This window comes from Peromyscus maniculatus, chromosome 1 (assembly GCF_049852395.1).
Source record: "Peromyscus maniculatus bairdii isolate BWxNUB_F1_BW_parent chromosome 1, HU_Pman_BW_mat_3.1, whole genome shotgun sequence".
In the NCBI taxonomy this organism is placed as follows: Eukaryota; Metazoa; Chordata; class Mammalia; order Rodentia; family Cricetidae; genus Peromyscus; species Peromyscus maniculatus.
This window is the reverse complement of record NC_134852.1, coordinates 212430450-212454796: the sequence shown is the minus strand read 5'-3', so window position 1 is coordinate 212454796 and position 24347 is coordinate 212430450. Positions and strand designations below refer to the sequence as shown.

The 24347-nt window shown below is 47.0% G+C and overlaps 1 protein-coding gene across 2 annotated transcripts in view; it reads left to right on the top strand.

Annotated features, from left to right (window-relative positions):
• Hspa12a (heat shock protein family A (Hsp70) member 12A) overlaps nucleotides 1-24347 on the top strand; it is a 157765-nt gene that overhangs the window by 11174 nt on the left and 122244 nt on the right. Inside the window, exons 1-2 of one of the 2 annotated variants that reach the window (XM_076563404.1) lie at nucleotides 2243-2264; nucleotides 2423-2510. In XM_076563404.1, the coding sequence (XP_076419519.1) occupies nucleotides 2423-2510 (88 nt within the window). In that variant the 5' untranslated portion in view covers nucleotides 2243-2264. Of the gene's footprint in view, nucleotides 1-2242; nucleotides 2265-2422; nucleotides 2511-24347 lie in introns of those variants that run through there. The other variant, XM_015997188.3, reaches the window with a different exon arrangement.

The following is a 24347-nucleotide window of genomic DNA, read 5'->3' as shown; positions in this document are numbered from 1 at the left end:
CGCATCTGCTGCACTTACATGTAGTGAGGGCACCTGTGCAGTGACCTTTCACCGGGCGCTGGCATGCAGCATCCTCTGCATTTTTCAGATTTGAACTTGTAAGTGGTCTTCTCTGTCAGCAAGCCAGCAGGTGTTCTGCCTTTTAAAGAAGTACAGTAATGATCATGTCTACTGTCCTAGCTCACGGGATGCAAAGGAACCCGCGGTGCTTGGCGGTGATTCACCTGAAGCTTTGTTCGCAGAGGAGGAGCATCAGGAGCAGCACCTCCAGCCTGCGGTGCTGGAAACAAGCACCCCTCTTGTCTGTGTACAAACCTGGACTTTCACCTGTCAGAGTAAAGGGAAAGATTACTAACAAGTCTCCTGCCTATTTAGCCGGGAGGTCCATGCATACAACCCCCCCCCCCAAGTGAATTACTCCCGCTTCTCGGCATGGCAATGCTTATTTAATAAAGCTGTTTATGAAAACTCCTCAAGTGTGTGGTCCCCTTCCCCACAGCGTGGCACTGCTGCCGCCAAGTGACAAGTCAGAAACATCAGCAAACCCTGACAATCGGAGCATCCATTCTTCCTTCCCAAACCAGGGCCCCTGCCCTCACTCAGAAGGTGCTGTATCTTCCCTCCTAAATCATGCTGCACCTGCGGGGTGCCCTTTGAACACAGGATTCTAAGAAAAGAATATCGTGAGTCATTAAGAAAATAATTTCTCTGACTATATCTAATTTTAGGGTTAAGGATGTTTGGGGTTTGTTTCTTAACTATGCTTGGTCAGCCTCTCAGAGTCTTATGCAAAAATCCTGGCGAGCCACAGGAGGGAAATTCTCCCTCTGAAACCTCTCCGTCACATCTCCAAACTCTAGGAACAAGGAGTACTTGGGGTCATATGCAAAGACCATTCTCTTCAGCCACCTCATTCTTGCACTGGGCTAAGAGCTTTTCAATTGCTGTGACATTTTCAGCCAGGGAAGGAGTGGTGCTTCTGCACTGCCATGTCTTACAGACGATTACTTTATATGATCAATGGAGCAATTCCCTTTCCAGAAAGGAACCAAAGCGATCAAGTTAAATCATTAAAGAGAGAAAGAGCGAGTGGGGGGAGAGGCTCCATCTCATTAGCAGGTCCCAGAGCCGCAGCCCCTGTGGTAGTGCCACACAGTGTCACTGGCCCTTTAAGACAATGACTGCACTCTCTCGGCTATTGCCCGCCTCCCTTCCTGTGGCTGTCTCCGGGTCTAAACCTCCCGAGCAGTCCATTGTGGCCACAGTAGGAGGGACCTGCAGAAAATGTGCCAAAGCCAGGCGGGGGCTAGAGGCTTTCAATAAGCCCCACAGCTGGAGAGGAGCCACTATGCTAAACAGCGGGGCTGGGACCAGGCATGTGATGGGGAAAGGGGTCAAACCCGACACCTCCTACAGGCTTTCTGAGCCCAGTGTGGTTCAATTGGATGGCATCTTCTAGCTGGCTTTTCTCTGTTTGCTTAATATGCAGAGGTATTTAGCTTAAAAGCACTAAATGCCTCAAGGAGGAGGTTCCCCTCCCTCCCTCTCCATGAAATGTTACTAAGGGAAGGGCCGTCTAAGTATTTTCTCTCTTTCCGCCCCCAAACTAATACTGTTTTCTTTTTGGTTCTGTCTCATGGCTCAACACAGGCGTTTTCCCACCACACACCCTTTGCCGATTTCACAAGCATGACTCTCCTGCCCAGGCTTTGTGTAGCACCCAGGCCATCCTTCAAGTCCTGGGAGCTGGACTCTTGCATCCCACCACACATTTATTGTACATGCATCTACTATGTACCCACGACTGCTCTCAGGGCTTCCTGAAGCCCAGAAGTAGATGAGGTCTGCTTCCCATTCGTGCCGTGTGGGGTCCCGAAGAGGGAGTAAAAAGCTCATTTACCCAGGGTTGTGAGGGTCATTTTACATCCGTGTACCTCAGTATTTGGAGAACACTAACTAAACAGGGTGGGGGAGGCCAAGAAGGGACCTGGGATGCTCTGGTTGCTGTGTCCAATGTGCCTTGGGAAACAAGGACTAATTTTTTACTTTGTCCCACCACGAAAAGTCAAGGATGAGAAGCTGGTGTGGTTCCTGGCTCGGGCAGCCCTCACCCATCCATAACTCCTGATATTCAGATGACAGTTTCCTGTGTTTGTGATACTTCTACTTTCTTGTTTCTCACTTGATGCAGTGAGGCATTTTCTCTGTCTTACAGATGAAAACATCTGAGGCCCAGGACTAAGCACCCAAGGCCAACAACAGAGGTACTGGGACTGGGCGCCAAGGTACCCTGAGCCAGGAGCCAAGCACCTCTGCCATCCCTCCTCCCAGACTGTCAGCCAGCGGGAGTCTGTGACTTATGAGCCACAGGAAACAAAGCCAAGTGTTGTCACAGTGAAACTCTTTTCTTCCCCTCCTGCAGATGGAGAGTGTCGGTGTGTACGGATTCTGTGGGTGTAAAGGAAAGAGCAAAATGAAGTGTGATTCAAAGTGGGAAATAACCGCAGCAGGTAGGAAATGAACTCACGTGTGTAAGTATTGGATGGGGCATCTGAAATGATCCCTCTTTAGGGGGACCGGGCACATCGGGAACTGGTACATTTACACTTATGCACACCAGCCACATGGGCTCCCCAGAAGGCACAGCTGGACCACAGGAGGGGTTTGAAAGGGTGCTTCAGAGGGACTGTGGACAGCGTATGGAGTGGGGACTGGCGTCTGTGGGCCTTCTTGGGCTCCTGCCGGCTCCTAGTTCCGAGCTGGTGGCCCTGGAGATCGGCTACATGTGGTGCCATATGCAGGCAAGAAGAGACAGCCTTTCTGGTGTTCCGAGCTTGTTTATGCTTTAACATGTCTGTCCGTTTTCAGGATAGTCTTCTTACCCCTCCTTCCTCACTCCTCCCTCCAATTCCGGAGAAAACAAGTGGGCTATTCATGCAAAAAGAGAAGAAAGAGTGAGAAAGGCGGGGATGCCACCGACAGACCCCATTGAAAGCCGCTGGCTGTTCATTTACATTCACACTTTTTAAAAATGTTAACTAATGATGTTAAATGGTCCGCCAAAGGTCCTGGCAGGTCAGTTGTGGAAGTGTCATTTCTGCCTAATTAGGGCTCTTGTGGCTGCCCCGGGCCTTGCAGTGCCACCGGTGACAAGCAGGAGCTGACAGCTTCAATTGCTGCCCGGAGGAAGGTTGGGCCGGCGTGTTTTCCAACTCAGCCAGGTGTTTGCTGAATGGGGGAGGGGGCCTGGCGAGATCTGAGCCAGCTTCTATGATCCTTTTTCTTTGGCTCTGCCCTCCCAAGTCCTTCCCCTTTGCCTGTCTTGTCTTGTGTCAAGGTCAAGAATGGGCTTTGCTAAATCAGCCATTTGGATTATCTCTGGGAGGTCGTTAGCAGCCCCTGCCCAGACTTTTCAAGTGGTCCCAGACCCCAGATGCTAGAATTTCTTTCCCTTCTCTAAAAAATCAGGGAAAAAGAATAATTTTATTTATTTATTTATTTATTTATTTATTTATTTATTTATTTATTTATTTATTTTGCTCTGGGTAGTAAACAGTGATGAGAAGAAAAGGAAACTAAGAGTTGTCTCAGAAAGCTCTGCATCCAAGTGTTAAAATCACCACCAACAGAACTGTTAAAGAGAAACATCCACAGCACCACAACACACTGCTTTAAGTATTGAAAAGAAACCAGTGACGGGAACAATTCCGGCTGGGTTCAGTGGGCTGGGTTGTACCTGCCACCCAGCAGGTGTCTGCTCAGCTGTTTCTTGGTTTGAGAGACAAAGTTGAGAAGGTTTTGAAGCTGCTGTTTTTCTGTCTGCCCACACTGTTCCAGCTATGCTTTCTGAAATACCCAGCTGCTCCTAAAGTAAACACGAACTTGTAGGTTGATCTGATAACCTTGGTTTTTGTTTTTGTTTGTTTGTTTGTTTTTTGTTTTTCTTTCATAGCAAAACAAGCTAACCATCCTTGGTGCTAGGTCCCCCTGACTGCAGCAACAGCTACAGAGATGATCCCACAGCAGGGCAGGGCGTCTGAGTCTATGTGCCCCCGCCCTGCTTGGGTGTGAATTAAACACAGAAACACTTGAGAACACATGAACACATGTGCACACACAGAGCGCATTACTGGGTCTTTGGCACAACAGCAGGATAATACATGGGCACTTGGGAACAATGCTATGGTATGGGGGAAACTGAGATGGAAAAATCAATGCTTAATGAAAATCCAAGACTAGACCCAAAGGTCTGAAGAGGTAAGGAGTGTCTGAGAGGTGGTGTTCCATCCTCTTTTGTTTACCTCCCCCCTTCCCAGCTGTGGCTTCTGTTTTCTCTCATACTGAAGAGTGAGAATTGGGGCTGATGGTTTTTGTCAGAGGAGGGTCACAGGCACACATCTGGGCCAATACTCGTGACCTACTGGGTGCTCAGTGCCAGCAGCAGAACTCTCTCTTCCTCCCCAAGTCCACATGGCTGGATTATGTGTCCTTCTGTGGCATCAAGCTGTTTTCTCTAGTCAGTGAGCCTACTAAGTGCAGACAGAGACTGGACACTCAGCTCTGCCGCTTTGAAGCCTGGCAGAGAAGGTGCTCAGGACACACTTGGACAGAGAGAACCGACAGGATTGGCTGATAGGCTGTGCTCGGGAATGAAGCATGAGGAAACTGTCCCGGATTTATTTCAGAAGTTTCTTTCGTCTACCCAGGGTTGGGGGGGCGCTCCTCCATCACTAACATTGAGTCTTATCTTAGGCTGGTTCCTCCCCACGACCCATCATGTCACCCTGAGTCTTTCTCCTCTTAGGTGACCTTCTTTGTGCCTCTCACAGTCCCTGGGGCTGTTGTTTATTTCCTAGTGCTTTTTGCCCCAGACACATGTGCCTTCAGCTCCTGAGAACAGTTCTACACGCTTTCTGGCCTGTCCTCCCACACCCATCTCCATTTTGGAGTCTTGACCCTTGAGGCTGAGACTGCAGTCACCCTCCTCGGAGGGCAAGTCATTGCTGTGTGAATCCTGTGAGTGCAGAAAAATGTGGCCACTTAAGAGTCTCCTTGTGGTGAGAAGGATAGGTATTTAAAAATCACTGGGAAGGGATTAGTGGTAAAGAAAACCTTCCATGGCATCTAAGTCAAAATGGAAAAAAACAAGCTAATTAGTTACAAAAACTGAAACAAGACACTTTTGACCATGTAGAGCAAGGATCACGTGGACGGCAGCAGTGGTGTTTGCAGTAACTGGTCACCACATGGTGACCCCGGAAAGGTAAAGTCATGTCCGGTTAACTTTACCTAAACTCTCTGAGAGGCAAACCTGAGTTGTGGTATTATGTTGTTCAGCTCTTGAGCACCTTCTCCAGATCTCACCCCAGTTCTTCTTTGACCTCGATCTAACCCTTACTCTGAGTATGGTGGTTCTCTGGGCCTGTTGGGATGTTTCATGCCTCCAGGCCTCTGAACAAACTGGTTCTCAGTTGGACTGCTTGCCCTTCCTCATTTGGTCTTCTCACAAGCACCTGTTCCTAGAAAGACTGAGCTCCACACAGCATCCTCCTGTGCCTCTTGAGTTAGACTGGCCTTTCTGTCTTTCTGTACCTGCTCCAATTTAATATCCTTCTTAATAATGATAATTAATAACGATACACAGAATGATAGCTCACATTACTGAGCACCTTCTGGGGGCCCAGAAGTATAAGGGCTTTCAGTGTTACATCACCTAAGATTGACACTCCGAGAAGAAGGCACTGTCGTAGATACTCAACTTCATAACAGGGGCCCTGCAGCTCAAGTTGCATGCTGTATATCATCACATGGTCTCCAAGAAGTGAAGTTGAGACCGGAGCCCATCTCACATGGGTCAAGTCCATCTTGGCTGCTCTCAGTTTAGACCTCCAGAAGACACCCTGCCTCCTCTGGTAAACAGCCGATAGGTAGAGGCACTTCGGTTTTCAGTTTGTGTCCTCTCTGGATGGTGAGTTCCTTTGAGAGAATGACACTCATTTAACCTTGTGTTCGCGTGCCTAGCCAAGGACTGAAATACAGCAGAGACTCTTACTGTTGGTTGAATTTAATAAAGCTGAATTACGCTAAATGTTTATACATATGCATGTGTATATTCTTTCTCCTTGCCTGCTTGTGTATATGCCTACGTTAAATATATGTATGTATACACTTACATGCATATTTCATGCATATGTGCACATATTCATGTTGCATATGCCATATGCCAGTGTGTACACATATGTGCATATGTATGTAAACATGCCCTGCCCCTGTAACTATACAGTTTGGGATGGAAGAGAGTATCCGTGGCAGCCTGGAAGCATATAAATATGGTATGTGGTCTCATGGGCTGAATTCTGCGTTCAGCTTGGTGCCCTGAGGAATGGTGCCACCTGCATCGTGGCCTGCGTGTTCCTTGAGACTTGCCTACAAACTCGCCGATGTCTGCCCAGGTGATCTTGTTTAGATCAGAAGGTCCACTAGGGGAGGGGCCTCAGGGAGCATGGCGTGTCCCACTTTCCCTCCACATCATTTGAGGTGGAGAGAAGACAAACCCAACTGTTCAAGCATTTTCCATCCTCATTTGAGCCCTTGAGCCTGTGTGTTAATGGTGGTGAGCCACATAGTGTCCTGCAATGGGAGGCAGCTGTCAGCTTGACAGAGCCCAGAGTCACCTGGGAATTGAAGGATTCAACTGAAGGAGCGCCCAGATCAGATTTGCCTGTGGACATGTCTGTTGGGGGTTGTCTTGACTGTTCATTGATGTAGGAGGGCTCATCCCACTGTGGGTGTCACCATTCCCTGGGCAGTTGGTCCTGGGCTATCTTAGAAAGCTTATTAAGTGTAAACTTGATTGTGTCAGCAAGCAGCATTCATTCCTTCATGGTTTGGGCTTGGGTTTCTGCCCTGTATTTTCTCAATGATGGACTGTGACCACCAATAAGAGAAAATAAACCATTTCCCCCCAAGTTTCTTTTGGTCAGAGTGTTTTATTATGGCATTAGAGATTAAACTAAAACAGTGGTGCAGTATGGGAATGGCCAGGCTAATACTGACCCAGGGTGAAGGATCCCTTAGCCCAAACCAACGCTTTGCTGGAGTTTGAGACAACAGTGGATTGGGAGAGTTGATGAGGGTTGGGTGGCACCTAGTTTTGTGGCAACAAACCCTTCTATTTCTGTTTGATTATCTCTTGCCCCATAATACCTCTGGTATAGGGACCACTTTCGTGTGCCGTTCACCCACGATGCCTCACTGCCCACCACGCTGTGCTGTGCCGTGTCCAGACTCGCAGCCCCTCTGTGCTTCTCTCTGACATAGGACTCCAGTGGGGTGTGCAGGTCTGATGAAAACAAACACACACTAGTGTTCTTCCTGCATTTTCACACACTACAAGGCTGAGTTAACTGTGCTTCTGTAAGAATGGCACATCTTTCTGTGATGTTTCCTATTTTGGTTTGTAAATACTTGCAAATATTTAGCATTCTTTCACAGAAATCAGAACTCATGCTTATATATTAAAATGGCTTTCCAAAGTATGTTTTTTTTTTTATGTCCTTGTTGCAAGGATGGCTTCGATGTGTAGCTGTCACACAAGGCTTTGCATGAGATCTAGTATTGTGCTATTTCCAACTTGGACTTCTCCTCAACCCCCAAACGCAGTTTTTGAACTCAGGACCTCGTGCATGCGAGGCTGTCACTCTACCACTGAGCTAGCGCTCAGTCCTCTTTCCTCGGAGTTCTTATTGCCTTGAATGAGAAGCCCTGCATTTTCATTTTGTACTGACTCTCCTTATGCCTCTTGGACCTCAAGTCATGGAATTAAAGCCTTGAAACTTTAACATGAACCCATCTGTTTCAGCCAATCCGTGCAACGCACAGGACTGGGTACTCCTTAAGGAAGGAGTCTGGGGCCAGGCAAGTGGCTCAGTGGTAAAAGTACTTGTCACCAAGCCCAACCGGCACCTGGCACCTGTGTGGCTTCCCCTGTCAGCCCTGCAAGATGCCGAGATGTCTCGGAAGTAAGCTGAGTTTTTCAAGAATCTGTTTGGTTGAGGGACTCTCTCTGAGGAAACTCCCGAGGTGGTCCAGAGTGAGGGGTCATCCTGAGGGCGGTTGCCTTTGAGCCCTTGACTCCACCTTCACAGATTTAACCCAGTCTGTGTGGAAAATAAATGCGTGTGTACCCAGCATGGCCAGTCTGCCTACTCTTGTCACTGTCCCTACACAGCGGTGTAAGAGCCGTCCCAGCACGTTGGTGTTGTATTCAACACTGTGAGTAATCTAGTATTCAGATCTGTGGGGTCTGTGCCAGCACTGTTCCATTTTACATCAGGGGCTTGAGCATCTGCAGATGTTGGTACCTGTGGGGTTCTTAGAGGTAATCCCCGTAGATACTGAGAGAGATCTGCTCTCCTCTGGCCTAAAAGTCAGTGGGACCCAAGTGCACAGTCACCTCGGGACGGCAGCCGTGTGCCCGGCGTTGGTGGTGTTGGTGCCGCTTGCATGGTAGCTGTGGTACCAGCACTCACGGCACCTGTACCAGCAGAAGAGGTCCCTCTTCCATCTTCAGACTGGACTCAGTGGCAGAGCAGTAGCACCAAGTGTGAGTGACCAGCGTGGCCTCTGCCGGCAGGGCCAGCAGTGGGAGGGGCATGCGGGTGTGTCTGTGGGAGACAGAAGCCTGGTCAGTGAGCGACCATGGAAGGGGTGATGGAAAGAGGGGCTTAGGCTTCCCCTTGAGGAAGATATCACCAATGGCTGTGAGAAGAAGGAGCCAAGAAAATGCAGTTTATGTTGTTTAGAATGAACCATGCTTGGCCAGGCAGTGGTGGCGCACGCCTTTAATCCCAGCACTCGGGAGGCAGAGCCAGGCGGATCTCTTTGCGTTTGAGGCCAGCCTGGTCTACAGAGTGAGATCCAGGACAGGCACCAAAACTACACAGAGAAACCCTGTCTTGAAAAACAAAAACAAAACAAAAAGAACCATACTTAGCTTTAGTGACCCATGACGATAGGAATGACAAGATTCAGAGCATTTCTAAGACAACAGCCATCCAGCTGGCAGACAGACACACAGTGGCTTAGTTGTCCCTAGAGTGGGTGCTTGAACACGCAGTCAGCTCATTCAGTGCCTTGTTCAGCAAACATCTGCAGGAGCCCCACTGGGTTCTGGAGTCCGGTGGCTGGAACTGAAACCTGGCTCTGCCGCCAAGACTCCGACCTTGAGGATGTTACTTGATTTCCTCGGCCCCCAAGACCCATCTCTGTCCTGAGAAGTGACTGATATTAAGTATCTACCTCGCTGGGCTTTAGGCAGGCATGTCAGGTATTTGGCATGGTGGCTGGCACAAGTTAAGCATCTCGTTAATGTGAGTTATGATCAGAGAGTCAAGTAATCTCCCATAATTAAAGCATTGTTTGTGTGTGAAATGAAGCCCAGAAAGATAACACCATGTTAACTGTTATCATTTGGCAGCACGATTACAGATGATTTGATCAGATTATACCCCTCCCCCAGGTATACAAGGATATGTGTATGATATATATATATATATATATATATATATATATATATATATATATATATATAACACTCACACACACAGGGTAAATATGAAATCTGAGCTTTTAAAGCAGAGGGAGAAGCAACTCCATCTGACCATCTCTGGTGCTTCACTCGGCTCTGTGGGCCACCCCTGTGTCCTGTCTCTTGAACAGTGATAGAGCAGAAAGGAATAGCTATGCCCAGGATGGCTCATTTGTGACACCCACAGAAGGCTCTTCCATAGACTGTCAGTTTGAAATTTTCAGCCTTTGTATTTCATTCACCAAACGTATATTAAGCATCTTCTTCTGTAGGGTGGACATGGCAGTAAGTTCTGAGGAGACAATGGTGAACGAGACAAGTCACTGGATTTCTTTGATGGAGCTGATCATTTAGTGAGGTCCTCAGACCATCGTCTGATAATTAAATGAAATGGTCATTGCAAATGTCAGGAGTCGCTTGAACTACAGAATGCTGTGTTGGGTGGGGTGCTCAGCACACTCAGATACTTTGTTCTCTATTATCTCTGAAGCTCTATAAAGCAAGCTGACCTTGTGACCAGGGTTTCCTCACTGTAGAGAAAGCCTACACACCCGCATGTGTATACATGCGCGCGCACGCACGCGCGCGCGCGCACACACACACACACACACACACACACACACACACACACACACACGTTTTATTATGTATCCCTGGCTGGCCTGGAACTAGATATAGACCAGACTGTCTTTGACTTCATAAAGATCTGCCTGCCTCTGCCTCCCAAGTGGTTGGAATGAAGGAAAGCACCTCAACTTTTTAGATTTTTTAATCAAAATCAATCAAACAAACAAAAAAACCCCGAAGTGTTAAAGCACAAGTGTCCAAGCTTTGGGGTTCCCTGGGCCACACATTAAATCTAGGGATACCCAACGCATGGCCAGTGGTTGCCAGTGCACATATAGGTTTATTTTGATGTGTTGTAGCATGACATTATCTACAGAGTTTCACATGTATGAACTACACAATCAATCTACCAAAAACATTGCAAAAAAAAATCCCTTCATGTTCTAAGTAAGTTCTAAGTATGTTTTTTGCATTAGGTCACATGCATAGCTCTCCTTGGAGACATGTGACTTCAGGGGTCACGTATTGGGCAGCTCTGCAGACTCTAAAGAGCAGGAAAAGAAGTCATAAGCCACCGGCAGTGAATCCAGTACTGGACCCCTAGTGGGGAAATGGCTGATGGGGTTTTTCCTTTTGTTAGTTGAAAAGAAAATTGATGAGAAGTTTGGTGAAAAGGGCCTGTGAAGTAGAGTCTAGAGTTAATCATCCAGATTATTTCAGCAAACTCAACATGGAGCAAGCGGTACCGTCAGTACATATGAAGAAAGGAAAAGACAGCATGGACTTCACAACTCTCTGAGGGTAGACTTCATAGTCCCCTGCGGTGGTTTGGATGAGAACGGCCCCCGTAGGCTCATATGTTTGGATGCTTGGTCCCCAGTTGGTGGAACTGTTTGGGAAGGATTAGGAGGTGTGGCCTTGTTGGAGGAGGTGTGCCACCAGTTGTCACCTCTGAGGTTTCAGAAGACACATGCCATTCCTGGTGTATTCTCTGCCTCCTGCTTATGGTTTGAGATTCCAGCTCTTAGCCATCTCTGCTGCCATGCCCTCCCTCTGTCATCATGGACTCTAAACTCTCTGCAACTATAAGTCCAATTAAATACTTTCTAATTCACTGTCAGCACTGTCACACAAGCAAGATGGCATTTTGATGTTTTCTGTAACTGCACATTATGCCAGCCTGAGTTCAGGAAGTCCAGAGTGTGATCATCTTCATTGCTTCTTCCTTGAGATGATCCAGGTGCTGTGAATTCAGGCAGTCATATGCGCTCTTGAAAAGTCCAGGCTCTCGGAGAAAAGGGCTTGAGCACATTGATTAAACTACATCTGCAGCATCATCAGCTGGCACTTGGCCAACATTAATTGTTTCGTGTGGGGGCTGCAGAAACCCACTGGGCACCCCCTGCCTCTGGAAATGGCAGCTGATCAGTGAAAACAAAGATATTAAGGGGATTTGTAGTCATCCTGTGGGAGGGGCCTGGCTGATGGCCAATGTTGCAGGAAAAAGTTCAGGATTTGGAGGGAGGAGCCACAGAGATGGTTCAAGCAGGGGAGACCAGTGACTGGGACTCAAGTTGGGAAGTCTGCAACTTCCGCAATACTCAAGCTCAGCATCCTCAGTATTACAAGGAAGTAATGTCTCTGCCTGTATTATGAGTCTGTCACAGAAAGCAGCTTAAGGAAGAAGGGTTTACATTGACAAATTGTTTAAGAGAACAGTCCAAAAAATTCATGGTGGCAGAGGCATGCAGCTGGACCCTTTGCATCCAAGATGATCAGGAGGCAGAGAACTGGGTTCGCGAGCTCTTCCCCTCTTTTCTATGCGTTCTGAGACCCCAGCTCATGGCATGATGTGCCCGAATTCCAAGTGAGTCTTCCCACCTCAGTCACATCACTCAGAAACACTCACACACCCTGGCTGCCAGGTGAATCCAGATCTAGTCAACTTGACAGTGAACTTAGCCGCCATGCTACCTCAGGAGATCTGCAGGAGGGTGGACCGAGACTCCAGAACTGCAGAGTTCAGCACAGTGTTGGCCCATGCCAACTGCTCATTTAGAGTCAACTCCCTCCTGTGCCCCTCCGTGGAAACGTATGCATCGCACAGATGCGTTGTTTAGGGACACAGCCCTTCCAGCCCCAGCTCTCTGTCTTGGGCCTCAGTAACAGCCAGTGTCAAGCATGCACTTGAAAGGAGAATTTGTAACTGGCAGTTTAGGTGAGAGTAGGAGTATTCCAAAGAAAAGTGAGGAGCCTTGACTCACCACCTTATCTCGGACAGTCCACACAGCTTGCTTAAGAGGATGTCAATCACCTGGTTCTTTCCCACAATCTTATGTATTTATTCTTGTATATTGGACTCGTGGCAGAAGAAACCTACTAAATTGGGCCAGATTTACATTATACTGATTGACTGAAAAGAAATGATGCTAATAAAAAACAAAATTTGCAAGTGTGGTGCCAGAGCAAGAGCATGGAAATGTTGAGGCCAGCCTGGGTTACATAATGAGTTCAAGGTCAGCTTGAATTGCATAGTGAGACTCTATCTCAAGCAAACATAACTAACCAACACAAAACCACAGCATGCTGGGGATGGGTAAACATATAGTCATGTACTTAGGTTCATCTGCCAACTACAGGGACTGAGGAGGTGATAGGTGGGTGAGAATGCTTATTGTGTAAGCAAGAAGACTTGAGTTTTGGTCTCTAGGACCTGGGCAGGGGGAAAAGGGGCAGGGAACAGGCATGGCTATGTGCACCTCGTACCCCAGTGATGTTGGGGATTGCTGGGACCTGGTGGCTACCATCCTAACCTAATGGAAAATGCAACTTCAAGGTAATTAAGATGCAGAATGATAAATGACAACACTTGATGTCTTCCAGAATTTGCATACATGTACCTGCACAATGTAGATGGAAGTTTCTGCCCCGCCTGGTCCCGAAGCCGTTCAGTCCCAAATAAACACACAGAGGCTTATATTAATTATAAACTGTTTGGCCTATTGCTCAGGCTTATAACTAACTGGCTCTTATGCTTAAATTAACCCATAATTCTTGTCTATGTTTAGCCACGTGGCTTGGTACCTTTTCTCAGTCCAGAATTCTCATCTTGCTTCCTCTGTGTTTGACTGACAACTCTATCTCTGCCTTTCCTCTTCCCAGAGCTCCTCTATTCTGGTCACCCCACCTACACTTCCTGCCTGGCTATTGGCCAATCAGCATTGTATTATACCAATAGGAGTGACAAATCTTTACAGTGTACAAGAGCATTATCCCGCAGCATGTATATATCACACACACACACACACACACACACACACACACACACACACACATTATGTGCATACAAATTGACTATATAGATCAGCTGCATATAGAATGGATGTGTATGTGCAAAGGGACTTTTAAGGTTTGTCCCAGTTTACTGAAAAGGTAAGACAATGCACTGAGGGTTTTTCCCCATCTGATGGGTTTTTGGGAAGTCATGTCTTGACTTTGGTTACACGGTTCTTATTTCTCTCCCTCTAAGTCTCCATTCTCCATAATACATTTACTATCAATTGCCTTCTCAGAGGAGGAGAGAGTTGCAGGATTTTAACAAGAAGGTGTCTGTGGTAAAAGATGCAAAACCAATTTTGTGGTGGTCTCATCATGTCCTTATGCAGTGTGTCTGAGAAGGTGCCAGGAGGGTCCTTCCCCCTTGTCACTAAGCTGTCTGGTCTGGCTCTCCACCAGGACACCGCTAGGCGAGAGGTCCTGGTGTGTGCTGGAGTCAAGAGACTCCAGTTCCTTCCTCCGCTGGAGCTTTCTGCAACTCAAGTGGAAAAAGACTGCTGGTGTCCTAGTGGGGATGAAAGCGTGTGATTTTGGCTAAGGTGTGTCATGAGGTAAAGGGAAAGGCGAGGGTCAACAGTAGATCCCCAGAAGAGTCTCTCCAGCTACTTCCTTCTGTTTTTCAGAACTTCACTACACTTTAGATCCTTTCCTAGGTCCCTGCATATCTTGCCATCTTTTCTGGCTTTCTGTGTTCTTTTCCCTCTGTGAGACTGTTTCCTACTGACATGCTCTCACATTTGCTGATCCTCTCTTCTGCTGTGTCTAATCTGCACTAAGACCCTCTTTTAACAATGTTTCCAATCCTAGCCACCAAGGCCCTTGCCCCACATCCAACCCCATGCCTCTTCTCGTGCAGAGGCCAGCGCCTGTCTTAGTTCCGAGTGAACAGCCACTGCCCGGGAAGCTCTTCCCCACCGTTCCTCCCGGGGGCCCTTTTCCAGCCCCTCTCCATCTTGTTCCCACGTTTGTTTTCTTAGTGTCACAATAACATCCTGTCTCCATTTTCTTTGTGCTCTTGTTTGTTGAAAGTGAATTCATGAGGACAAGGCTACTGTCACACTTGTCTGTTTTTGTTTGGTAATTCCTGCCACCCTGTTACCTTGTTGAGTGGCTGCAGAAATGACCTTGACCACATTACCATGGGTCTCGGTTTCCTAGTCTGGTCAGTGGAGAAGAGGCACATGTGTTGGAGCTTTGGTCACCGTGAGGACTCCCAAGCTTGACCAAGTATGCGTCAGAGTCACCAAGAAGCCTTGCCTGGACAGACTGGAGACCCCATTGTGGTGGTATTGTGTTCCCCAAAATATTGTGCACCCTAATAAACCTATCTGGGGTCAAAGACAGAACAGCCACTAGATACAAAGGCTAGAAAATGGTGGCACTCACACCTTTAATCCTAGCACTCCAGAGGTAGAAATCCCTCTGGATCTCTGTGAGTTCAAGGACACATTGGAAACAGCCAGGCATGGTGACACACGCCTTTAATCCCAGAAAGCCAGCCTTTAATCCCAGGGAGTGGTGGTAAAAAGCAGAAAGGTTTATAAGGCGTGAGGACCAGGAACTAGAAGCATTTGGCTGGTTAAGCTTTTAGGTTTTGAGCAGCACAGTTCAGCTGAGAGCCATTCTGGATGAGGACACAGAGGCTTCCAGTCTGAGGAAACAAGATCAGCTGAGGATCCAGCGAGGTGAGGTAGCTGTGGCTTGTTCTGGTTCTCTGATCTTCCAATTCACCCCAATACCTGGCTCAGGCTTGATTTTATTAATAAGAACTTTTAAGATTCCTGCAACACCCCATTGCAAAGTTTATGCCAGTTATCTGGAGAGAGGCAGAAAATGTGCATTTCTAATGTGTTCCTGGGCCATTTTGCTGCTTCTGTTCTTTTCTGCTTCTTTGAGAACCACAGGAGAAGACCATGCATAGACCCCTTTTGACAGGCGGCTCTGATTTACCTTGTGATTGACATAATGAATGTGAAGGTATTGTACTTAGAAAGACTATATGCATGAGGGAAGCATTTTGAAACATAACTTTGCCTTCAAAAAGAACAAGGTGAGGGAAGTAGTGGAAGGAAAGGAACGGAAAAAAAAAATCAAACCCTTGTCTAAGCCAGAGGGGTCAACACTACCCACGGGGTTCATAAAGGGAAAGGCTGGCTACATGGAAGTGCCTGCAGCAGGGCACAGAACGCTGAACAATGCTGCAAATGAAGCCGGAGGCTGCAGCCGGGGTTTGGAGTGCGCTTCTGCTTCTGGCCAGCCTAAACGTTCATCTCCTTCCCAGAGGGGAAAAGCAGAGAGTCAAAATTACCGAGGGAGGAGACTAGAAGAAACATCTGTAATGCCAGGCCCTGGTGGGGGTGCATGCATTAGTTAAGAGCAGCCCCGGGTTCGCTTCTTCCCTTTTCCCTTGGCAAGCCTCAGCTCTCCTCCACATCCCTGGTCCACACAGCTTTCCTTAAACCGAACTGTTCTTCCCTCTGTCTCTTCCCACTATGAACCTTTTGCAATTAGATTTTGAGTCGAGCCATGTAGCTTACATGGCTACCTCCCCTCTAGTTCTCATGTCTGTTGCTTTACTAACTCTGTTGATCCCAAAAGGGAGCCACTCTCTAGCGATGGCCTTCTTTTAGGGGTGAAACACCTTCAGAGAAGATGCAGTAGCAGAGCCAGACCTGCTGAGGCGCCAGAGAGCAAACACTAGTCAAGCTTTGTGAAGCATCCGCCATCTAGAATCCCAGGTGTCTCCTGCTGTCTTAGTTACTATTCTATTGTGAGGAGACACCATGACCAAAGCAACTTCTAAAAGGAAACATTGTTAATTGCAGGCTTGCTTACAGTTTCAGAGGGTTAGTCCATGGTCATCCTGGTGGGGAGCATGGCAGCAGGCAGGAAGGCCGGGTACTGGAGGAGTACCTGAGAGCTCACATATGATCTGCAAATTGCAAGCACAGAGCCTGACATTGGGCCTCTCATGGGCTTTTGAAACCTCAAAGCCCATCCCCAGTGACACACCTCCTCCAACAAGGCCACACCTTCTAGTCCTTCCCAAACAGTACCACTGAGGACCAAGCATTCAAATATATGAGCCCATGGGGGCCATTCTCAGTCAAGCTGCCACACCTGCCAACAGTCCTCTGAATTGTTGAGATGTGTTGCTAAAAACTGTCTTTGTTGTGGTCATGGTTGTCATCATCATCATCATCATCATCATCATCGACATAGTCATGATCAGCAGCAGCCATACTAACATCAATCTAACATTTATTCTGTGCTAGGCAATGGACTGCTCACTTCACTGGACTCTTCCATTTAACCATCTTATCCTCAAAATGCTGTTTTTAAGAAGTGAGGAAACTTCAAAAAAGTTCATCAAAGGAACTTTGGAACTTTGCTTAGGAAGAGCAAGACCTGATTTTGAGTCCAAGCATTTCTGACTCCAGAGCATTTGTCTTCTAGAAGGTCTAGAGTGTGTGTGCCAGGGCAATACCATTAGAATAGCTCCGGTGGTGGTCCATGCTGGTCTCCGGTGGTGGTCCATGGTGGTGCCCTCTCCAATAACAGCCTGGTCAATATGTGTAGAGTAAGTGCCCATTGGGTTTTTAAGGTCAGCCTGTTAAGTTGTAGCTTGATGAATTCTATCATCTGGCTTTCCAGAGAGTTGTGTTGTCAAATCTGGACTCAGCTAGGAGGCCTGTCATGATTGATAAGCAGTGTCTGCCCCGGCAGTGAAGTAGAGCATTGATACCCTCAAATCCAGAGATCTGCCATACTTTTACTTAAAACTGCATCTAGGAAAGAGCCTAGAATGGAAGTTAAAGGCTACATTCTGATCCTCGACCCCTCCAACTTGCAGCTAAACATTCTAGAAAGACAGGTCACCTCTGGGATCCTTACTTCAAGTACTGGCCATGTGGTGGCCACACCCACCACCCTTATATCATATGGAAATGGGAATGAGCTACTGACATACTTGGAATGAAGCACCAGGGACGTGCTGTTAAGTAGATCAAATATATAGGTAGAATAAATCAGGCCATAAAATAGATGCAATGTTCCATAAAGCACATTGTTTTATTGCTTCAGTAAACCATCATAACCTGGCTTTTGGCAAGATAACACAAGGCACACTCAACTCAGCTAACAAGAGGAGATTTTTATTGAGTGGATTGTTTCCCAAAGTGAGAGATGGTATTGGATAGGGAGGAGTTAGCAGCTGGACTGAAAAGCCTGCAGGTTGAGGAGCCCTCCCAGGGTCCTAGAACTGAGCCAGGAGTCAGAGGAGCCCACTGTGAAGTTCAAGATCAGGTATTTATGAGTTTCTACTCTGCTCCATGCAGTCTACATCCATCCCCACACTTCCCTGCCTGTTTCTGAGCCTCTGTCCATGTCCTTCATAAAGACTCTTGTCATTGGACTTAGGTCAGGTATCCCACTATGATCTCCTCATCTCATGTTTCCTGACATCATTACATCTGCAGATATCCTTTTCTGAGTACAGTGGCATTAACAGGTCCCAGGGGTTGGTGTGAAACGTCTTTCTGGCGGCCACTGCCCCGCTGACTCACTGCAGCGGACTGCCTCTGTCAGTGGTGACTGAAGTGTGAAGCTGGGAGGGAGCTCGCCGTGTCTGAGCCAGACTTCAAGTGTGTTTGCACGTTTGCTGTAAGGATCCTTCATTGGGGAGCATCTATGGGTCTGTGGGGTAGTGTACTTTTTTCTTTGTTTCATAAACGGATAAACATCATGGCCTTTGGCAAGACAAGTGTCTTCTGTGGGGCTTGTCTTACAGCTTTAGAACGAAGCTCAAAGGTGTCTAGAATAGTCTATATCCCTAGAATTTGTTGTGCTGTAATACCACAGCAAGGTGGACCTTTCTGGAGCTGTGTGCCCATCACTTCTGGTCCTCACCACATTTGCTGGCACTTGCATTCCAAACCAAAGCCATGGGTATCTCCGACTCCCCTGGATCACCCTTGGTTTCCATCTTCTGTCCTCAGTGGATCACAGAAATGGCCTACGATGGTTCACATCCATCCCTTAGGACCAAAAGTGCACAACCCAGATGCCCTGCCAGGGGTTCCCATGAGGTGTTCACACTCAGGCATCCTGAGTTAGTGCAGACTTCCAGCCCGGCAATTCTTAAACCCTCAACACAGTAAAGTGCGTAGCAATAACACCATGACACCTTTTTCTAATTGTGTTTTAATTGAAAAGGCTTGATTTGATTACAGAAGCCCACACTGTGGCTGAAGGGCTTGTTAAAACACACATTAAATCGGAAGGACTGCACTGTTCCCTGTGTAATTATGTAAACACTGCATCAATGGGGCTGTTGGCTGTCAGCAGGAGGGCTTTTTCAGGAGCCTGGTGGCAGACTGGTGTTGCTGTTCGGTGACAGGTGAATTTGATTTGTTTATATATATATTTATTTACTTCAAGGACAAACATGACTGCTGTCTCCCCACCCTGCATCAGCCAGGCCAGCTTTTTTATTTTCTTCTTTATGTGCATTTTGCTTTGAAATCAGCCGCGGCTTTAAGCAGTGTTTCTGTGTTCTCAGGTGGGCATGAATTTCTCATCACTGTAAAGGAAAAGAAACGGGCTGCGTGGTCAAAATGTTTAGTTTCTCAGCAGCAGAAACAATCCAGGGATTACAAAAGAAAATCCTCAACCATAGTTTTAAAATAGGAATAGAACTCGCTTAAAATTCCCTGCCATTTTAATGACGGTGTCCACTAAATTTACTGAGGATAAAAGAGTAATTTACCTCAAAACATACTATCTGTGCCTTCCTGAAGGACCAACGATGCTTACCTGTCTTTGCGGAAGTTTAGAGTAAATGAAACATTGATCAGAGCTGTCATGGAAACGCTCCTTCCTCTGGCCGGAAGCTTGTTCCATGCCGGCCTCTTCAGAGGGAAACAGGACTCTCAATTGCCATTTCCTCCTGTCCCCAAGAAAATCGGAGTTGAAAATGGGCCGGCGAATTATGTGTTTCCAGTGGTCTTGAAGGGAAGCATTTACTGAGGGAGAAAATTGTTTTAATCTTATAACAACCAAGGAGGGGAGTTTGTAAAAACACAGAACACCTACACACACACACTCAATTTTGTTGCATAGGAACACACAGAATGTTTCTTCCCACAGCTGTGCCCAGTGCCTCTCCTGGAGGGAAGGGGGAGGTGGGTCTTGCTATAGCCTGAGGGAGTGGGGGAGGGAAGGAAGTTGATGATTGGTGGGAGTGAGGCTGGTGAGGCTGAGGTGGAACCCTGGGGACCCAGGAAGACCACAGCTGAGGCCAATATGAGGCACTCTGCCCCATCTGGAAGCATGGGGCCAGATAAATTGTCCCAAGTTTTGCTTACATCACAGGGTACCAGGAAAGTCCAGTAGCACTTCTTCCCAAAATGATTTTAATTTTTATGTGTATGTGTGTTTAAGTGCTTATATGTGTGTTCTTGTGTACAGGTGCACATGCATATGTGTGTGTGTGTGCGTGCATTCGGAGACCATAGGTCAACATTAAGTGTCTTCTTCTATGGCTCTCTACCTTGGTTTTGAGGCAGGGTCTCCTGCTGAACCCAGAGTTCACTGCTTTGGATAAACTGGCTGACCAGGAAGCCCTAGGGATCCTCCTATCTCAAGCTCCCTAGTGCTGGGATTAAAGGCATTTGTACACCCAGCTTTCATGTGAGCATTAGGGATCAAACATGGGTCCTCATGCTCTCACAGCAAGTATGTTACCAACGGATCCCCCCGCCCCCAGCCTCGCAAGGGACTTCAATAACTTTCCAATCAAGATTCTTGGCACAGGGATGCCCAGCAGAACTCAACCCGCCAAGTGCTCTGCTGAGTTTAGCAGCCCAAGTGGCTTACACCAAGAAACACCCAAAGCTTCAGGAGAATGGTCCTGGAGGTGGCCGAGAGGAGAAAACAAAAGTGATGGGTGGTTGAAAGGAAAGTACATCCACCCCACTTTCTGTGGGGGCAGTAAGAAGAATGAGGAGGAAGGTAAATAAAGGCCACAAATGCAGATGTCCCGCCTCTTCCTGTGGGTTCAGGAAGTGCAGAGGCCATGTGAGTTGCTGGGGAAGGGGGGTGTTGAAGGGAGACCTAACAGTTTGCTCCGTGGGCTTCCTGGTCTGCATCTTTCCCTGGGAACTCTCTAGTGGTTTGCTCATGTGCTATTGTGAAAAGGGAGTAGATGAAGGTCCAAGCAGAAATGCCCGGATCTGGAGGACATTACAAGTGGCCTGTTTGTGTGAAACTGTCTAGGAACGGACCGTGGTGACACAGCGAAGGAAGGAGACAAGCTGCTTAATCCTCCACAGAGCCTGTGTCCCTTGGTCTCCTACACAAAGACAGACTCATTCTAAGACAAACATCAGGTTTCTGGAAATGTCTTAACACTCCTATCATTTTCAAGACACAGAGCATATCATCCAAGAAGGGTTCTTGAACAACACAGAGGGCTGGCTACCCGGAGACAAAAGGTCTGCACAGAACTTCCAGGTGCTGGGAATTTTCCTGGAATCTTCTACTTAAAGGGAAGTGTGATTAAACTACTAAGTATTGCTTTTATGCTTTATTAGAATTCCCTGATTTAGCCCAGCAAAAGCCATAGAGGTTAGATACCAACCCAGAACATGGTACCTGACTCTGGGGTGTGGGATTCTTCTCTTTTGCAGGGTGTCTGTCTCTCTAAGCCAACTGTCATTCTTTCCCTATGTTCCCATGACCCCAGAGTCTTGTGGGAGCAGATTGGTGCATATATAGCTAAGTGTCTGAATGCCTTCTCCTCAAGGAAGGCGTTAGCCACCTGCTCATGTTCTTTCGGATGGGCATATTGCCTCACCTCGAGTGTACACTCTGTGGACACCCCACCTCTTCATCAGCCCTCACTTGTGTGCAAGCGCATGCCTCGCCTTCGACCTGGACCCTATCACGTGTGCTACTTTTTCCAGTAACAAACATCCTCACCCCTCTGCGTCTTGCCCCAGGGTGCTTTTTTCTTGTCCCCCCCTTACATGGCATTGGCTATGACTCTGTGTCTTGAGTCTGCCCCATTCTGGAACCCACCCTGAAGGGTTAGACCCTGTTGGGGGCACACAAAGAGAAGAGCTTTTGAAGTGGCAGACCTACTCAATGGTTCTTACGCTTTTTAGTTCCTGAGTTCCACTGTGCCAAGCTAGCCTCATGGCCAAGGCCGCAGGAAGGCAGGAAAGGCCATTCCTCCTGTGAGACACCTCTGCACACCCCATGCCTATAGATAGGGATGTCTGTGGGCTCTAGCCTCTTCCAGAGAAAAAGTGAGCGAGTGACTTGGGCTGTACCACAACCTTCTTTGGGTTTGTTGGGCACACTTTCCTATGGTTCCAGTTCAGGCCTTGGATGCTTCTTCCTGTTCCTGTGGTCTCTTTTTGTTTCTGTTATTAATTGTTCTGATTATAAAAACAACACGTTCTCACTGGCTTGTGTTTCCAGCAAAGTGAGAGCGACCCTTTGTGATGGTTAATCTTGGTTGCTAAGTGACTCATTTTGGAAGAGGAGCTTCAGTTGAAAAGTCACCTCCGTCAGATCGACCCGTCTACGAGGCTTCCTGTTAACTGCTAATTGATATAGGAGGGGTCCACCCTCTGTCGTTGGTGCCATCCCTAAACAGATGGGTAGCTGTGTGAAGAAGGTAGCTGATTGGCAAGAGGCAGCAAGCCGGCAGGAAGTATCTCTCTATGGTTTTCCCCAGCCCCTGCTTCTGCTTCCCTCAGTGAGGGACTATCACCATTAAGCTGAAGTAAACTTTTCCTACTCAAGTTGGGTTTTGTCATAGTGTTTACAACAGCAACGAAAAACAAACGATGGCACCCTTCATTACCCCTGCAAAAGGGCATCCTCTTCAAGAAGTGATCACGATGACCCACTGAGCACATATCACTACCCACGCTCACAGAACCAGATGAAGTACATACACGTGCTTACACTTTCAGGTGCGTGTGGTCTTCCTGTACACATGTGCATCATTCTGTGACATCTGTGCACAGCAGTGCGTCACGGAAACCTCCACATGGAGCTGCTGCACTTGTCCCATGAGGGTAGTGCTCTGTTGACACAGCACAGCACATGGACCTTTAACTCCTATCACAGAAATGGAGTTCTGCCACCAGCTGCCCTTCTGACGTGGCCACCAGTTCCTGGTGCCAGGGAACGCTGCCATGAGGACCAGCCTTCAGCGGCTCAGGAAGTGAGGGGGAGCCACGGACTCGCAAACTAATCACTCAGTTTGACTTTGGTATCTGAGGGAGCAAAACTTAATTCCCTGGGGCCGGCAAAAAAGGGAAACACACACACACACACACACACACACCACTTTAGGGTCTTTCTATCATCTCTTACCTCCTTTATTTCTTTTCTTACCTCTATCCAGATGAATCCCTACTGTTTATTAATTTTTCCCTTGTAGTTTGTATACACCAGCAAAATCTTTCGAGTAATATAAAAATTACAATGTGGTTTCATTCTATTTTTTAAATGAATGGTTATAATGAATACAAGTAAAAAACATCATGTTTTCCATATCCCTTACATGATTAAACATTTTACAGCATATTACAGGATAAAAACAAGTTTTTCCTGAGAACCGCGATACATTCATGTCTAAGCAACTTGTGATAGATTAACAGAGTGTAAGCAAGCAAGGTATTTTTCTCAGCCAGTTATTTTGCTGGACAGCTGCATTTTGCGGTTACAGAGAAAGAATCAATCACTTTATTATTTATCTCAAAAGGTAATTTTATAAAAAAAAAAACTTAAAAGAATCACAAATCTAAACTTTTATATATGAGAAAAAATCAGTCAGTTCTACTTTAAACCCTCAGGGAACACACCCACTCATTTATATGTAAAAGATGTATAAAACAGTTTTTCCTATATTAGGAAGCTGAGGGCGGAAATAAGTACAAGGAATTAGTCATCACCTTTGATCACCAACCCATCCTAGCAAGAAGAGCATGTCAGTCAGCAATCCCCAGGCTGCCATTTTTCTGTTCCCTGACCTCAATGAGTCCCTCACTCACCTATTAAAAGTGTGCCTTTCTAAACTTTAAAATGTCTCCCAAGATTTCCTACCTCAAAGCCATTAACAAAAACATCTTAACCTAACCTTAAGTCATTATTTAAAGCTTTGTTTTAGCTATGATGCACACTGAAACCTGTGAACACATCTCTCAACATTAAGATTAAAAGGACTTGAGCTAGCCTATTTTCTGGGACTCAACTGTTTTCCTTAATCATTATCCTAATCATGTAAGCCACAGTCTGTACAGCTCCTGAAAAGAAACTCATAAATGTGGTGACATATTGTGTATCCTAATAAAATTTGCCTGAAGATCAGAGAACAGAACAAGCCACTAGATTAAACATAGAGGCCAGGCAGTGGTGGCACACACCTTTAATTCTAGCACTCGGGAGGCAGAGATCCATCTGGATCTCTGTGAGTTCAAAGCTACCCTGGACTACATGAGATTGACTTAGCCTAGGAAAAAAACAGAGCCAGACAATGGTGGGACACACCTTTAATTCCAGTACTTGGGAAGCACACATGTCTTTAATGGCTGGGTGGAGAAAGGTATATAAGGTGTGAGGAGTCAGGAACTCGAAGCCTTTTCAGCTGAGGAAGCTCATTTGGCTAGAGGCCTATTGGCTGAGAGTTTTTAGGCTGGAGGCTTTCGGGTGAGGACTCAGGATTTCAGTCAGAGGATTCTTGGAGTTGGTGAGGCGAGATGTGGCAGTGGCTTATTCCTTTGTCTCTCTGGTCTTTAGGTAAATTTTATTAGGGTACACAATATATCACTACACATAA